This window comes from Gymnoscopelus braueri (genome assembly GCF_963280865.1).
Source record: "Gymnoscopelus braueri genome assembly, chromosome: 9".
Classification (NCBI taxonomy): domain Eukaryota; kingdom Metazoa; phylum Chordata; class Actinopteri; order Myctophiformes; family Myctophidae; genus Gymnoscopelus; species Gymnoscopelus braueri.
The window spans coordinates 14,632,128-14,651,099 of NC_137610.1; the positions used below are offsets into that span (position 1 = coordinate 14,632,128).

At 41.2% G+C, this 18,972-nt stretch overlaps 1 protein-coding gene across 1 annotated transcript in view; it reads left to right on the forward strand.

Moving 5' to 3' along the window:
- The window catches only part of igf1ra (insulin-like growth factor 1a receptor), a 135,182-nt gene extending 126,163 nt beyond the window's left edge, over positions 1–9,019 (forward strand). The window contains exons 20-21 of the mRNA XM_080437891.1: positions 1,077–1,211; positions 6,682–9,019. Coding sequence (XP_080294017.1) covers positions 1,077–1,211; positions 6,682–7,222 — 676 coding nt within the window. The 3' untranslated portion in view covers positions 7,223–9,019. The remainder of the gene's footprint in view (positions 1–1,076; positions 1,212–6,681) is intronic.
- The last annotated feature ends 9,953 nt before the right edge of the window (positions 9,020–18,972 follow it).

The following is an 18,972-nucleotide window of genomic DNA, read 5'->3' on the forward strand; positions in this document are numbered from 1 at the left end:
TCGACCACCAGATTCTATCAACTAAAGAATAAGGTTTTTAGAGAAACGTAGCTTGTTTACGAGCTCCCTAGCAAGTTTTTGTTTCCTAACTGAAAAGTGTCCCACGGGTCTATCCCTACGCGAGGGCCTAAACTGCTCCAGATGTTCCCAAATGAGAGGTTGCAGTGCCAAGCACAAACCCACCTCCACATCCACGCATTATATCTTCCTCTTTGATGATCACAAAGATCCAAGTCCGCTATTGCGAGAGTCCGTTCTGGGCCTCCTAAGGCATCTCTACCAGTAGATGACTTCTATTTTGTTGATCAAGAAAAGCTGTCTCAATGTGGTTTTGTCTTTCAACACAGGACTCTTTTAGCCAATTAGATACAAGTCGGTGTTGTAATAGTCAGTTTTAAAGAGCGCTGAGTGCACTCTCAGATGCCTTGCCAGCAGTGAGAATGTGACTGCTGAGAGCTAACAAACAGTGACAACACTGTGTTCTTTGTTTTTGCATGTCAAGGTCTCCTACAGTAGTTTCCTGCTTCATTCATTCAGTTTTTGTAGAGATTTCCATGCAATGTGGCACGCACACTTGTTTGCATCACCGATCGTGGCGCAGGGTTAAAGCGAGGTTACACATAATATTACCCCATACATCCTGCTACACTGCGTCTTGTCCAGGAGCGATGGATTCAGCGTGATTCATTGGCTAAGCTTCACATACCACCTGCCTGCTACACACAACAGCCATACTTAATGCTGCTGTATCATTAATCATTTAAATCATGATATATGTTTCATGGAGCTAATGCTGTAACTTGATGAGCAGTATAGCAGAGTAGCGCTCAGTCCATTATTTCAAACAAGCCTTTCTACCTTTTTTTTCCGGCCGTCTTCTTACGCCCCTGGCTCCTCTATCATATCCTATCTCACTAGTCTATGATATATAAATACTGTACGTGTTGGATCTATTCAGTCACAACATTTTGTCTCTGACTGTTCACTCCAGTGCGTGTGCGTGTGTGGCTGTGTGTGTGCATGTGTGTGCGTGCATGCGTTTTTAAGTCCATTCTCCTGTCTGTTTCCCGCTGCAGGTCATTTGGCGTGGTTCTGTGGGAGATCGCCACCTTAGCAGAACAACCCTACCAGGGCATGTCCAACGAACAAGTGCTACGCTTCGTCATGGAGGGAGGCCTCCTAGACAAGCCTGACAACTGCCCTGACATGCTGTAAGTCCCTCTGTTTGTCTGCCAAGAGGTTTCCGTGAGCACCCTCTAACCTAACGCTCTCCAAATGTGTACCGTTTGCATTTTGTCGCTTCCTTAAACAAATAAATAAATCATCCTGTCACTCTTCGATCGCCCGTTTTCCGGGCCTTTTCCGGCCCCCGTGGCGTAATACCCTTGAAGGATGTATTGTTTCGTCCTCTGCCCGCCGTCTCATAGGCCCTCTGTCCCATAAACGTATTAACCCCTTAGCCGGTCAATGCCCCAGCTTCTATTTTTGAGTCGTGGCTGGACGTGCGTAGGATATCATGTGATGTGTATGCCAGTGTCGGATGCATGCCAAGCCGCGGGGCCTAGCTGGTGACATTAACGTCACAGGTTAAATGCAGCCCAACTGACGACATTGACGGCCCCCGTGCCCAGCTGGTGGGCAGGAGGGGGGGGGGGGGGTCGGTACGTGTACTGGGGGACCCTCCTCCTCCACTGCAGTCAGACTAGGCCCATAGAAGGGTAGCCATGACTTGTGTGTGAAAGATGCCCCTCATTCTCGCCTCCCGAGGAGGGGTTTGGGGAAGGGTTATCAGTGTCTCCACCCGTCAGCCAAGGGACAGGGATGGAGAGAGAGAGAGAGGGAGAAAGAGAAGGCATCCATTAATGAACTGGACAGGCTGTTTTAGGGGATAAAACGGCACAGCCTGCCTGCCCTGTCTGGCTGGTCTCCTACTTACATGCGTTTTCTCTTTTCCCTCCTCTGACCTCAATGAGAAGGCATTCTGCCCCCCCCCCCTCCTCCAATCCCCCCCTCCCTCTCTGCATGGCTGACCTCACCTTAGGAAGAGAGAGCAAGTTTAAAAAAAAAAAAAAAAAGGAAGAAAGAAAGAAAGAAGTGAAGGGCCGTGTGTTATGCAGACACAAACCTCCCGGTTGCCATGGCAGCCTGAGTGTTTTGTCCTGATTGCAGGGGTGTGTGGATTGTGTTACGGAGGTGGGTGGGTGGGTGGGTGGGGGCTGTGTCCTGGTCTGCAAGCAGCCTCACACAGGGAACCGAGGCTCCCGCCACTGTTCTCCCTGGCCTGTTAGTGACTCAGTGGAGACTTCCAAAGTTGTGCATAACCCATTCAGACCGGGAACGCATCTGTGTCATTTTTAAGTTTTCTTTGGGCTATTCAAAAATAGCAGATATACAAGCTCATAGCGCGGCACCGTGAAAATGTGTGCAAATCTTTGAATATGTTTTTTAAACTAATTTCTTAGCAACGTATGTTGCTATAATATCAGTGGTTCCCAAACTTTTTCATGTCCAAGGACCACCCAAAATTATATGCATTTAGCCGTGGACCCCCATCTCAAAATATGTTGTTCCAGGGACCCCCCCCCCCAGAAGTTGTAACAGAGTTAAAAATGTCCGCAAAAAAAAAATATATATATTCAAAGATTTGCACAAATGTTCATGATTTAAAAAAAATATCAGATCTACAAGCTCATAGCGCTGCACTCGGTGCCGCGCTATGAGCTTGTATATCTGCTATTTTTTAATAGCCCAAAGAAATCAAAAAATTACACACAGATGCGTTCTCCCGGTCTCAAAGGGATAAGCGAGCCGTGGCGTAGAGCGGGGCTGCTCACAGGGTTCTGGACAGAAGTTGGCTGGCGGGAAAAGGAACTACGGGCAAGATTCTAGAGAAAAGGGGGATGAGTCATATTTTGGAAAGCTTTGAATATCTCCCCTCCTTGTTTTCCTGTCTTTCCCATGGTCAGGTAGCTCTGGGTCACGGATTGGATTTCCCATGGTCCCTGTCTTGTGTTTCATACGGACAAAAGAGCACTCTCTTTCACAGGGATGGGCAGAAATGAAAGACAGACTCAGTGATACCGTTTGCATGAGATATCATTTCTAAAATGGTATCGTGGACAATGCTATACAGTCAGTTCTAGTTGAGCCGTGAAGAAGCGATTGTGAAACTATTGTCATACGTCTGTCTGTCTGTCTGTCTGTCTGTCTGTCTGTCTGTCTGTCTGTCTGTCTGTCTGGCTGTCTGTCTGGCTGGGTATGTGTTTATCTGACTCAATGACTCAATATATTGTATCATCATCAATTCATGATTTATGGTGCAATTGACACATGACTAATGTGTCTGTATTGCAGACACATACAGTAGTCATAACATTGGTATGCTTGTGAGTGACTAGGTTGACATAATAGGATAGCATATCTTTAAAACCAGGCATACGTTTCTCATGATGTTATACATGTGTACACTTGGGTAACACACTTGTTATGCATACAATGCATTATACTCTACTTATAACACTGTATAGTTATAAGAACTCAGAAATAATCATAATGCTTTATAAAAAATATAAGGTCAAGTATAAAAGCATTGTAATCGGCTAATAACACTGTGTAGTTACAGTTAAAAGCACTCATAAGTACTTCTAATGCAATCATAACACATTATAAAGCATACCATCAAAGTAAAAAATCTTGTTATACCAACAAGACTTACTGTATTAACCCTTTAAGACCTGAGGCGATTCTTAAAAATGTTTTCTAAATCATAACAGTTTTTTGAAAAAGATAAAAAAAAAAAAAATTCAAGATTTTTCAAAAATAGCAGATCTACAAGCTCATAGCGCGGCACTCGGTGCCGCGCTATGAGCTTGTATATCTAAAGTGACACAGATGCATTCCAGGTCTTAATGGGTTTTAAACACGTAACATGTGCAATATCACTATGAGGTTTCACTGGACATGAGATGTTAGTACATCCTGATGCTTGCAGTGCTTGATCAAGTTATCTATCCATCATACAGTAGATGTGGGTTACAATTCGGATGCCCGGTCGTAAAAGAATTTATGTCTTGACTCGAGTCGTCGTGACTCCAAATTGTTCTGCATCCTCACCTCTTTCTCCTGTTTGTTCATTCTGTGTTTCAACACGTTACTGGTTCTCTGTATCTCTGCATCTACACCGATTATTGAATTACTACCGGTGTGATCGAAAGGCAAACATTGCATGCAAGTATCAAGTGTAATCAGAGATACTGAATGGTTTGACCCTACTTTAGAGTTCTCAACAGGCCTGAAAATTAAGGCCCGACCCTAGCTGAGCCCGAACGGGCCCCGGCCCAAACAATTACAATAATTTTAGGCCAGAGAACCTGAAAAAAACCCTGAAAGAGTGTTATTATGAACTTAAAGGGATACTTCACTTTCACATAAAATAAACATTAAAAAATATATTAAAAAAAAATGAAAGAAGTTATGGCAAAATAAAGGCCCCCTCACACATTAGTAGGACACTCTAATGCGTGAGGGGGCCATGAATTTTCCATTACTTTTTTCATTTATTTTTAATATATTTTTTAAATGTTTATTTTATGTGAAAGTGAAGTATCCCTTTAACTCATTCAGTGCCACATGACGTCTAAGACGTCATGGCCTGAAGCGCCCTGAGCGCCACGTGACGTCTAAGACGTCATGAAAAAAAAGAAAAGAAAAATCTATTTTTTTTCTTTTTTGAAAAAAATGTTCAGAACCCAAGATATGATGATTTGAAGATTTGTTGCTCCATTCACTTCTTGTTTAACTTCTTAATGAAAAAGGCTGTATCTCGGCTCCTGAGCACTTTTTTTTTTACAATGAATTTTGGCTGTGGCACTCAGAACCAAACTGCCATAAATAAGAACGAGGCACTGAATGAGTTAATGTCCTCACAGTCACGCATTCAACAAGCTTTGAACTGAGCAGATCGGACCTTCCGTTCCAGAGATAATGGCCAAAACATCTTGGAAACTGCCACTTTCGGCGATTTTCGATGTTCGATGCCGTCGGCCTTACCGTTCGCCCGCTAGAGGCAGTTGAAATGTATTTTTTGGGGGAAATATGTATATTTTTTACGGAACCCGAGGCTCGTCTCGGCCCGACTAATTTGCATACATTTTCGGCCCGGCCCCGCCCGAAAACGTCGGGTCGGGTTCGGGCAGAATTTGCGAACTCTACCCTACTGTATGTATAGTTTAGTGAAGAATGTGGGTGTGTGGATTCACACTGAACTATTCCATGTTCCATGTGACACATGCCCTAAAGGTGATTGCATGTGTATCTCCGTGAGATGGGCAAGATGCTGACAAGCAGGCAAGATTTATTGCGGTGTTTTTGTTTTTCTGTTCCTCTCTAACATCACATCAGCCAGTCTGTATGCGCGACGACAGATGGCAGTGTAAGAGCACCAAGCAGACAGGTTACTCTGAGGAATGGGCCCGGCTCCAAGCATTACACTACTTTTTCATGGGAGGTCTTATAGCCGGGGCTTTTGACATGTGAATGTCAGCTCTAAAGGCGTTCGCTGAAAAAACAAGCCCAACATGCTTCAGAGTTCTAAGCGAGACGCATGCTTAGGAAAGCACTACCCACAATCCCTTGCTGCGGAGTGGAGTTGGCACCCAGCTGCACAGGCTGTTGCGAAGGTTGCCAGATCTGCTTATTATAATTTCCACGCAATATTTTATTTGAAAATAGCCGATCTACATGCTCACAACGCGTCGCGATGCGACGCGTTGTGAGCTTGTAGATCTGCTATTTTCAAATAGCTGATGTCTATGTTTAAGTGCTCATGTGGCCCATAGTCGCTTCTTTTGGGCTGGTTTTCCTAGACCTGGTTGCTTGTTTCTCACATAGAATCTGGCAACACAGGCTGTTGCAGAGGCAGGCAAAAGCTGAGAGAGAGAGAGAGAGAGAGAGAGAAAGCCAGAGGAAGCTGAGACAGAAAGAGTGAGAGAGGATGATGACTGAGGTGTTTATGTTAGTAGTCCTTGAAGGGTATTCTTAGCTTGTTTGTGTATAATTGAAGTTGTGGTGTGTGGTGTAGCACCACACCAAACTGTAATAATTCTCTCTTTTATGATGTTGTTTTGACGTTCCCCCGAGCTCTGCTGCCGACCTGGCACGGTATGCTTATGTATGATTTATTGTGCCGGCTGTATACAAAGTCCATTACTGATCTTAAGGACCGCCACAAGGCAATGCAATGTCACTTCAAATTGCAATTTGCACGTTGCAAAAATTCAAATTGACCAGTAAGGTGAAAATACCTTAAATAAATCTATATTTACATAAACTATGTGATAAAACTATTTTAACAGCAAGTTTGATCATACAAGACTTGGAATGTATGTGCAAGCATGTTTCCTATTTTAATTTGTGTACAGTTCCTGCATTTCAGGGTGCTTTATGTAGACACAGTGACCTCCGGAGCTTTGGCCTAGACATACTGAAGCACTGAAATGCCCTGCAAACTTTGGTGTGCCCTGCCCCCTGCTGGTGGGAAACAGATCACAATAGATATAAACACCAACGAAATATTTGGTCTGACATTTTTTCCACAAAATATGAAGTCTGGCTATTGTAAGGGAGTAGAAACAAAAATAAAAGATGAAAGATGACCCTCTTGTGTGTGTGTGTTGCGTGCAGGTTTGAGCTGATGCGGATGTGTTGGCAGTACAACCCCAAGATGCGTCCGTCCTTCCTGGAGATCATCAACAGCATCAAGGAGGACCTGGAGCCTCCCTTCCGGGAGATGAGCTTCTTCTTCAGCGACGAGAACAAGCCGCCGGACACGGAGGAGCTGGACATGGAGGTGGAGAACATGGAGAACTTCCCGCTGGACCCCGCGTCCATGGCCAGGCAGCCCACGGCCGTCCCCACCCCCTCTCCGGGGAGCATCGGAGGCACGCCGCCCCCTCTGACGCAGCAGCAGCAGTTATCCCCCATGCAACAAGGCCCCGTCACTCCTTTACTGGGACCCGGCTCGCCGTCGTCGGCCCCGGCTGCATCAGCCATGGCGGCGTCTCCGGGCCAGGCCTTGGACAACAAGCACTCAGGACAGGTGTCGGCCAACGGGCCCATGGTGCTGCTGCGGCCCAACTTTGACGAGCTGCAGCCCTATGCACACATGAACGGTGGCAGGAAGAACGAACGCGCTCTGCCACTGCCCCAGTCTTCGGCCTGCTGATATCAGCCCCCAGCCCCCTCCTCCTCTCCTCTCACACAGGGTAACACCCCCCCCCGTCTCTTAATGGAGGGATGGATGAGGTAAGAGATGATAGACATTCTTCTGCTGTAAAGCAGTAGAGCGATCTCTCTCCACTTCTTTATGGTTGCATTATTGAGGTCAATGATTGACTCTATGGAGACTGATACAGCACAGAAACCTTTGCTAAAGCATTTGGAGTAATGGTGGCTTTGAGACTCAACACTGGGGAACGTTGTGGTCTCCATCCTGTGCGGCCTGTATTGTACGTTTGTTACATAAATCCTTCGAGAAGGACATCGATACAGGCATTCATCCTTAACTTACAAGTTATTTGTAAGACATGAACTAAAGAAAATTATTTCCTAGCATATCTGCCAGCAAATCCAACAGAAGAGCACTTTTTTGATGATTTTAGAGAGGATGTTGTGGATATCTGAGTGTGTATTTATACAAAACACATGATTCTCTCTATAATATGATATAGCTCCATTTCCAAAATGTCTTTCCATTGATATGACTTTATTTCCATGCGCGCGAGACTAGCTCGCGCCGTGTGAGGACGCCTCAACGATGAATTTTGGACTACGATTATTGTGCGATTTTCCTGTTGATATTTCTATGTTTGTAGATCCTTTCAGGAGTGGGTCAAAATGGAAGAGAAGGGGCTATTGTGTATCTGCCAAACTTTTGCCAAATTAAGCTTTTCTTAAAAACATTGTATAGGTCTCCCTTCTTGCTATACGGCTATGGTTCAGAGTTGAGACAAGAGTCTATGCTACTGGCAATAATATAATACCAACACATTGTCACTTACACAAAACTGTACATTTTATCAGCATTTCTGACATAAAGGTAGACCACCATTCTACTGTGAATCAGATTTTCATTTGGAAAACCTGGTAGCTAACTTCATGGAGATGACACAGCAAAGCTGTTGGCCTCCATCATCATATTGAGTACGTTTTAAGCCTCAGTAATTTTCTCAATTTAAACCCAAGAAAGGACCACTGATAGCCCCCATCCCTACAGTACTGTGGACGAAATGTGGCAACTTTGGGGCAGATATCAGACATGTTTTGGTATATTTCTGATGCATTACCCCAGGTCTGAAATGAACGAATGACTTTTCCCACACATTTTTTTTGTATTATCTGAAGGAAATGTATGCATGTGACCTAAGTCAGCCAACTCTGAATCAAAGCCATAGCTCGTCATTGGATTCAACAAAAAAGAAGAAAAAAAAAAACTCACGCCCATAATTCTCACAATGCTAATCACTGAGTTTCACAGATTTTGAGAATTTCCCCTGTTTTGTCTCCAGTTCTCCATACTTTAAAAATCAGAGCCCTAATCTGTCATTTTTAACTTTAAAATTTCATCCTGGAGATCGACATCTCTCACTGAGACGTTGCTGTTTAAACAGACATAGCACCAAATACACGACATTAAACAGATAAAGAGCTGGTAGTAGAGATTTAGATAAAGTATTGGATCTGTGAAGATTCTTCTATTCTATAGCCTAGTCTGTTTTTCAGTCACATCAGGTCTCTTTTAGACTAGTCATAGGACTCTCTACAATGACATACTGATACTTACGTATATAAATAAATACATAAATAAATCATTATATATATATATATATATAATTATATATATAAAGAGAGGTCTTACAGTGTATGTTAGATTGCAGAATCACTTTTATACCCATCATTGGTCTGTCACTTTTATAGCCTTTTTACGGTTCAGATGTCCGCCTCTGTGTCTGTACAGAACAAAGCTGCTATTTTATTATTTTTCTCTTTTTGTGTGTATATATATATATGTATGTATGTGTATATATATATATATATATATATATATATATATATATATATATATATATATATATATATATATATATATATATATATATATATATATATATATATATGTATGTATGTATGTATATGTGTATATATATATACACACATACACACACACACACACACACACACACACACACACACACACACACACACACACACACACACACACACAGTATATATATCCTTCAGGTTTGATATTATATGGTTTCCACTACAGTCCATTTCTTATACACGCTGTTAAAAAGAAAATTACAAAATCCGACACAAAAAAAAACAGGATAATCTAGATATGACATTTTCTCTGTTACCCCAAAACTTCTTCTGTATCACTACATTTTGTTCATTGCCTTTTATTTTTTATGAAATGTTTCCTTCTGTCTTCTTTTTGTAGATGTCTATATTATTATTATTATTATTATTATTATTATTATTATTAGGAATGGACACCTTAGCTCCATGTCTGAGCGTGTACTTCCTGCACCCTTCTTTCTTTTTTTGTTTCTAGTTGTCTAGCACTGCACCTAGTGTTGCCCTCTAGGTGCGTCTCAATCTCAGGTCAAAGTAAAGGCTTTGCTTTCTCCATACATTCTCATGATTGTCCTCTACTTTTCTCACTTTTTTAAAATTGTATTATTACAATCCTCGTGCTTCATGGGAGTCCACCCCCACCCCTCTGGCCCCTCCTTGACATGTACAGTACACATAAACCCCTCGAAGCCCCCCCCCTCCATGACATTTACAGTACACCCTAGCCTCCTATACCTGCCCCACCCCACACCACCCGTGTACAGTATATCAGTGGTTCTCAAAGGAAGGGGGGGGGGGAGTCCTTCCCCAGCAGAATTAGGTTAAAATAGCATCAAAATCAGTTCAACCACTTTAACCCTATATACAACAGCTATTTGAAAATAGCTGATCTACGAGCTCACGCATTGTGAGCTTGTAGAACTGCTATTTTTAAAAAAAATAACTTGGGGGGGTCTCTGGCACAAAATCTTTTCAGATGGTGGTCCATGGCCAAATACGTGTTAATTTAGGGGGTCCTTGACACCGAAAAAAGTTTGAGAACCACTGCGGTACACATGCCCCCCTCCCCTCCCCGGTGGCTCCTTTTTGAAGTCAGGACGAGTTCAAACATGCAGGATGTTTTCGTCGCACCAGAGTCTCTGGTATTTTAACCCTTTCAGACCGGGAAAGAATCTGTCATTTTTGGGGGTTTCTTTGGGCTATTCAAGCGCTATGAGCTTGTAGATCTGCTATTTTTGAAGAAAACAAATTGTAACTCAAATCTTTGCTTCTGGGGGATTCTACAAATGTCTTCTAAATCCTAACAGTTTTTTGAAAAAAAGAAAAATATATACATGTTGCTATAATCAGTGGTTCTCAAACTTTTTCATGTCAAGGACCCCCAAAATTATATGAATTTTCAAAATATTTTGTTCCAGGGACCCCCCCCCCCAGAAGTTGTAACAGCGTTAAAAATGTTCGCTCTGAAAAAATAGATATTCAAAGATTTGCACACATTTTCACGATTTTTCAAAAAGAATAGCAGATCTACAAGCTCGTAGCGCGGCACTCGGTGCCGCGCTATGAGCTTGTAGATCTGCTATTTTTTTAATAGCCCCAAAGACTTAAAATGACACACAGATTGCGTTCCCGGTCTTAAAGGGTTAACCCATCCCATTTCCTGCCTCTCTATTAATAGGGCTAATTGGGTTGTCTCTAATTTGCCTTAATTATCCCAACCACTTGGAACAACCATTCAGTCATTTAAATTAGTTATATTTTTTTCTCCTTCGTTTTTCCTGCGTTGAATCTCCTCTCAAGCGCAATATTATGCCACTTCTGCCGCATTCTGTTGACTTGCTTAATTCCGACAACAACAGGTCTTATCGTTTGTCATCATCATCCTATCTGTGAACCAAAAGAAAAACAACACAAACAAAAAATGATGGGTTAAAGTCCAGGGAAGGGATGACATGTCAATGTCATTATTAATGGAATAGGTCTTACATGGAGGCTGAGTAGTTTTTAAAAAAAGTGTTTTTTGAAGGATACTTCCTCATCTTTTGAAATGTTGCTTGGTGATTTATTTTCTTTCTTCTTTTGATTTTTTTTTTTCCTGTAGGAGTGTTATTTATTTATTTTTTTTATTTGATTTTTTTGTGATATCAGTTTAAATCACTGTATAAAATGCCCCATGATTCAGTATAAAGTTGGACTTTTTTTTGTATGTATTTTCTTTGGTGTCGTGACTGGGGGACTTTAACTTTATTTTATTTTTTCCTTCAAGTATGTATCTACCTCACTCTTTTTAAAATATATGTATGCATATGAAAAAAAGAAAAAAAAAAGAAAGAAAACATCTCACCCTCTCTCTTTAGTTTTCATAGAAAACCCTTGTCTCTGGATAAACCTCATGTTCTGGATCCATCCCACCACGGGGATCTCGATAAAAGCCTCACACCTTGGAATAGGACAGGAGATGGAATCTCTCTTTTATGGTGGTTTGAATTGTTGTCCTGTGGCCCAAAGATTGTTCTGTCAGCTTCTGGTCTAATGATTCTTTAGAAAGGAACGTGTGTATAGGTCTATGAGTTAAAAGGGAACAGTGTATGTGATACTAGGGGGGCACTGATAGGCCAACAGAGGCCTGTTGGTACAGTGCCATGCGGAGGCTGAAACGATGCAGATTGTCTGCGTTGTTGTCATATGAGAACTGATTAGAACAATAACCTTTGTTGTTACGTTTATTTTTGACCGGATGGTTTGCAGTGTTGTAAAGGCTTTGGAACGGTGCAATATGTAGTATCAAAAAGAGGCCAGGACACAACGTCAACATCATCAAGACATTCCATCTCCGCCAACTCTGCAACGCAATCAATTCCACAACCACGTGAATCCTCAGACTACCAAAACAGGTTATTATTTTCTCATACATAACACATTTATATAAACAACACATCAGTTATGGAGATGTACTTACTATATATCTCTATACTAAATTATATTATAAAAGAAGAAAGGGAAAACATATTTTTTACCTCCACACAGTACATTTATACGAGGAGTATATCATCCATTGTCAAGCTGCAGCCTACATCACAGTTAACAGTTCAACTCCACATTTACAACCAACTATTCCACACTTTGAAATGTCTTCGGCCATGTTCTCACATACATAACAACCTTTTATACGATCCTATCCTGTATATGCATCTGTACTGTGAAGTCTAGCAAGGATTTCTCTTTGCCTACTACAATACGTGATAGCAGTGACTCCACCTCCAGTGTGGTTGAAACACTTGGAATTCCACAATGCACATCCGCCCTGAGAGTTTCAAGTGGTTTCTTCTAGGTCAATGTTGGAACCAAAGCCTCGGCACAAAACTGTGCTTTTGTTGGCAGGGTTGATTTGAATGTCGCCAAGAACTTGCAACTCTCTCTCTACTTCTGCCCCAAAACACAGTCTGTGGCCACATTGTGTGCACCATCATTTCTCCTGTTACACCTGCTGATTTATCATTGAGGTTTAGACCAGTGGTTTTCAACCTTTTTCATGCCAAGGACCCCTAAATTGATATACATTTGGCCGCGGACCCCCATCTGAAAATGTTTTGTGCCAGGGACCCCCAGAAGCAAAGATTTGAGTTAAAAATGTTTGCTTTAAAAATATATATATTCAAAGATTTGCACACCTTTTCAAGGTTTTTCAAAAACCGAGTGCCGCGCTATGAGCTTGTATATCTGCTATTTTTGAATAGCCAAAGCTAAGTGGTTAAAAATGATTGTGACGCTATGTTAACTAATTTCGCTGGGGACCCCCTGGTACCCCCCCAAGGACCACTGGTGGTCCCCGGATCACTGGTTGAGAACCACTGGTCTAGACTCATGTCCAGCATAAGCCGGATTCATACTCTGTTGCATGACAAGTGTTGCGCACACTGAAAATAGCCAATCTACAAGCTCTCAACGCATCGGCGTGTGAGCTTGTAGAACTATTTTCGGTACACAACACCACACGCAACAAAGTATATCAAGCCCTAATATAGTCAGGCTGTGTTCTGTATACACCTATTTTGTAACCATTCTGGAACTTGTGTGGACTCACTTTGGATTCATCCTTTTGATGAATTGCAAAGTATACACTCGTTCTACTGCTGCTTACAATAATGCTGCTGGTTCAAAGAGTCACCTGACGGAATCTAAAATCCTCATCAGTGTCAAGTGTAATGACGGCACAGTAGCTTTTAGATCCCCATGAAGCTTCTCATGAAGTCACTAGACTGCAGGGGGGGCATACGGAGGGCACTGTCTCAGGGCAAACATGTATAAAATGGCATTTGATTTTAAAAAGGACGTGTTGAAATTACACCCAAAAAGCAATAACAAAAAAAACTAAGTCGGAGTCATACTGTAGTTAGGTCACTAGTTAATTAACTTCTGATGTGATGTTTGAGGCAAAATCTCGGGCGCATGTACTCGGTTCCTCTTAAACATTGTATAACTGTACAATCGAAAAGAGTGGAAATCTTACGGGGAAAATGATCACAGTTGGATTGTAAGTGGGCGTCATAGAGTCTGGCGTAGAGATTACCACTCACAAACGGCCAACTGTGTTTATGTTGCTACTTTCTACATTTTTTTAAATGGTATTTCAGTTTGGGTGTATGTAATGACAAAATACGGACATCTGTGACCTATTTCTGGTCTTTCGGTTTTGCCAACAGACACTAAGTTAGTCTGTCTGGTGAATATCTTATTTCAAAGCTCTTTAGTTACCAGTCAGTCATAAACCTGTTACGACAACAACTTACGGAAATATGTGGATGTGAATCAGACAGGGATGTCTTGTAGATTACGGGTAGCCATGATGAAGAGTACACAACATGACTAGAGTCAGATCATAGGCCTATGTTTACAATAGGATAGTTGCTTTTCGCATTGCCAGATTGCAAGGATAAAATATACACGGTATAACTGACTGAAAAGAATACATGTTAATCATTTTTTTTAAATCTAAAATTTGGTTTATCTTCTTCAGAATGTTCTTAATGCAAACCTCAGGTTTTATGGAGGATGCATCAATGCATTCAAAAACGCAATAATTAGTTTGAGGTTTATCACTACCATGCTTCTATTTCTATGATTTGCATTCCTATAACTTCAGAAGGGGGCCTTGATCTGCTATTGTTTTATTCACTTTAACAAAATTTGAATCTGTGTGTGAATTAAGTGATTGGGGTTGGGGGGGGGGGGGTGAATCAAAAAGCTCTGCTAGCCTTTGTCTTCTTTCTAGTTCTGTATCTGAGGCCTCAAAGTGTTTTCACATCTATAGTTGAGATGGTGTATTTTTGACATGCCATCTCCAAATGTATATCTGAGAAATTCTTGTATTTTCTTTTTTTTCCCTGAAATTTTGAATAAAAAATGGATGAGAAATATGACTTTTTGTCGTGACTGATTCTTACATGGAGAGTCTAACCACGTTTCTCAACCTTTTTGGGGCCAGTGCCCCCTTATCCAATATCCAGATCCCTTACCCACAGCCAGTTAAAATGTAAGATTTATTTTTCATTGTGTATTGTACTGCTTATATAATTAGAAAAATATATATTTCATCGATTTCCAAATATCAGATTTGACATTAAACTGGACTGTTAGTATGTGATTATTATGTAATTAGCCTACTTCTCAGGGAGAAGTAGGTTTCCACCTTAACAGTGCTATTTATAGGGTAGGGTAAGTGATATTTTTATTTTTTATTAAAAAAATGTGTTAAAAGGTTAAAGTACTATGTTCTGATAGTAATTGATAGTACATTGCTACAGAGTTTGTTCGGTCACAGGGGGTCTCTCCAGCTCTTTAGTAAACAGAATATATGTACATTTTCAGATACTGTAGGTGACAACATTTAAGCCAATCAGGAGAGAGTACTGAAAATGCATTTTCTGTTTAATAAAGAGCTGGAGAGACATCCTTTTTTACTGAACAAACGCTCTAATAGCAATGAGTACTATCAAAATATACTGTAGAGCTATTTAACACTTATTTTTACCAAAGTAAATCACTTACCCTACCTTTAGTGACAAAATTACATGTAAAATATAACTGTAAAATATGTTTATCTACTCATTTTGTTGATATTATGTCTCTTGTAATTGTAAAAAAAAAAAGAAGGACCCTAGGGTAGTAGGGTTATATCCGTATTTTCTGGTACTGTGCTGTTTTGCCCTATGCCTGTCCTTCCCCCTCAGTGGTGTGTGTGATTGAGTGGTGATGAGTGACTGATTGACTACCAGCTGGTGTGAATGGTGACTATCTAACTGGTAACTAGTAGGTGAAACCTCACAGGTGATTGGCTCCTGTCTTCATGGACTGGACCAGCACTGGACCATAAAGTTGTCTAACTTCAGTTGATCAGAATCAGATGTCTTCCTCCTGGCCAGCCTCCAAAGCACCAGCTGACTGTTCTTTTGTGTTAGTTACAATGGGTTAAAGTTCTAGATAATGTAATGCCTTGGGAGTGTAGTGGTGGGTGACCTCTTTTTGTTACTATTGTTTATATTAGTTAAGATATCTGTGTTTTTGGTTTCCTTTGTGTTAGGTAAGAATAGATTTTATTTTGTATTTAGGACTTTAAAGTCCCACTCTAACCTTTACATGTTTTTATTTTTATATAAAATAAATCCTTGACTTGGGTATTTTAAACCCGTGTGGACTGGCTGGGGAATGAGGAGGGGGTCCATCTTTTTTGTTGCACCTAGTGACCCCTGGGTCGTAACACCTTTCAAATGGGGGTCCACGGCCAAATACATACTGTATCAATTTGTATTAGCCTGCCACAAGACTGCTCACCCTTTTCTACTGTGGAACTGCTGTGACTGGCCTGGGGCATATTACACGAAAGGAGAATTAAATAAGCTTGGATTTAAGTCAAATTCAGGTTTGACAAAGTCTGGTCCGTACAGCCTGGTTTATTCCGTTCCATGAACGCCAAGCCAGGCTGAAAAGGAGCGACTTTGTCGCTCTAGACCTTGTCAAGCAAGGCTGTGTCGAGCCAGGATGGTAAAGCCAGGCTTCACGTATTCCTATAAAAGACGGGGGGAAAATCTCGGGGGAAACAAGTTAACAACAACACTACACACACTGACTACAAAACTGAAAAACAACGTATCAAAAATAGCAGATCTACAAGCTCATAGCGTGGCACCGAGTGCCGCACTATGAGCTTGTAGATCTGCTATTTTTGAAAAATCTTGAAAATGTGTGCATATCTGAAATAATTATATATACATTTTTAAAGCGAACATTTTTAACTCAAATCTTTGCTCCTGGGGGTCCCTGGCACAACACATTTTCAGATGGGGGTCCGCGGCCAATTGTATATCAATTTAGGGGTCCTTGGCATGAAAAAGGTTGAAAACCACTGTTCTAAATGGCAGTGGTTCACAAACGTTTTAGCTCAAGAGTCTTGAGGCTTGGGTCCTGGCTCCCGGGGAGACATCAAATTTCTCTTTTGGGACTTGAGTCCCAAGACTCAAGACCCAAAAGAGTCTTGAGTCAAGACCCAGGCTCCCGGGGAGACATCAAATTTCTCTTTTGGTCTTAGGACTCAAGACCCAAAAGAGAAATTTGATGTCTCCCCGGTAGCCTGGGTCTTGACCCAAGACCCAAAAGAGAAATTTGATGTCTCCCCGGGAGCCTGGATCTTGACTCAAGACCCAAAAGAGAAATTTTATGTCTTCCCGGAATCATATGAGGAAGTAAAATGTATAATAAGCAAGAAAGGAAACACGGTCGCAATAAATGGATCCAGGGAGAAAGCGTGGCAAACTATTGCCGACAAATTAAATGCACAAGTCGTCCAAAAATATATACAATTTATATACAAGTCCATAAATATATAATTCAGTTAGGCTTAAACATGAGGAGTGTATAGTGAATATTGGAATTATCGCCTACTAATCTACAATGCGATAGTCTATTATATGTGCCATGCATCCAACCAATATGTCTGAGTGTGCTCAGGAATGTGTCAAAAAAAAATCTCCATGAATTCAAGGCTTCATGGAGTGTGTAATTGATAGAAAATAAGTATTTTTTGGGTGGACTATTCTTTTAAATGTTTTGTTTAGGGACCATTTGACACACTGCTGAGGCCTCGGATTTAACTTGGGATGTATGTCTTGCTAGGCAGGCTCTCTAACCATTCAGCTATGGCCGAGTCGTCAGCAGAGACTTTAAGGCAGTTCTACTCTGTAGCAGTAAAGGGGTTTCAGGGGAAACCAGCAAAATGAGGAATAATATAATAAACGACTGTCTTGCTAATAAAGCATCATGTCTCTAATTTTTTTACAATGTATTTGATCATATTACCTTTATATTATTTAATACATTATGCATTTCATCCTCTATATATTGTCCAGCAACCTTTATGATAAAGGCGATAAAAGATAGTAGACCCGTGGGGGCCAGATTGCTCAGATGCCAAGGTTCCTGTGCTGGGATTCGATCCCATGATCTTGTGGTCTGAAGTCAAGAGCTCTACCGACTGAGCTATAGATAGAGCAGCCGCAGGAATCACTATTTCAACTCCCACCCTCGCCAGGGTCAAAAACTTTATTGAAATCCAAACGTTTATGTAGATGAATGAACGGGTCAAAAATGGAGAAAGTGCAAACACCAGGTTGAAGTTCATCCATGACGGCCATGACAGATCCAGACTGCACTAGCGATCTGTTTACACTCGACCGCATGGCTCATTTGCATAAAACGTTACCATATTGATTTTATCCCACTGTTGAGGGTTAGGGTTATGTTTTATTTATTTTGATTAAGACTTACAGTAGGCTGCCTTGCCCCACTGGAATACAGTGACTGATATGAATTAATAATATACTGGACCGTACATAAAATGAAGAATACCTTTGATGTCAGTGACTTTTTATTACAAATGAAAATAAAAATAAGAAACAGTGCAGTATCAATACGTTTTCGTATAGCAGCAATTTTGCATGTACAATATAAATATTAATATATTGTCTGTCGGGCGGAAACCTCATTATGGTCTGAGGTTGGCAGGTATGGCACACATACAACAACGCCCAAACGCCGTGTATACGCCGTCCATACGACGTCCGAGTCAGACCTGAGTCGACCTCGTTTCAACGTATTTTTTGCAAAATAGCTGCTGACTGAGGTCTGACTCGGACGTCGTATGGACGGCGTATGCACGGCGTATGCGCGTTGTATTGTGTGCAGTGGTTAAAGAGATATCTGTTGAAAAGACACGTCTTTTACAACGTCGATACGTTGTAAATACTGAATACTGGAAATGACATCTACTCTGCTAAAAATTTCCTGGGGGGGGACCCCAGGCGTGGTCAAGAGCCCCCCCCCCCTCATTGAAAAAAATCGTGTTATTGCACAGTCTGAGATGAGAATTGCAGGTATAGCCTCAGTGGCGCACCTCGCTAATTATTTGACTAAGTACTGTACTTAAGTACAATTTTTAGGTACTTTTACTTTACTGGAGTAATTTTCAGCACTTTTACTTCTACTCCACTACATCTCAGAGGCAAATGTTGTACTTTTACTCCACTACAATTATCTGAAAACTTTAGTTACTAGTTACTTTCCATATACAAATGATTACATTATAAAACATACAATAATCACTTTGCCCTATTTTATACCTAGGCTATTTGAAAATAGACGATCTACACTACAAGCTCACAACGTGTCGCATCGCGACGCGTTGTGAGCTTGTAGATCTGCTATTTTCAAACATTTTAGTACTTTTACTTTTGGTACTTTAAGTACATTTTGATACCAATACTTTTGTACTTTTACTCAAGTAAA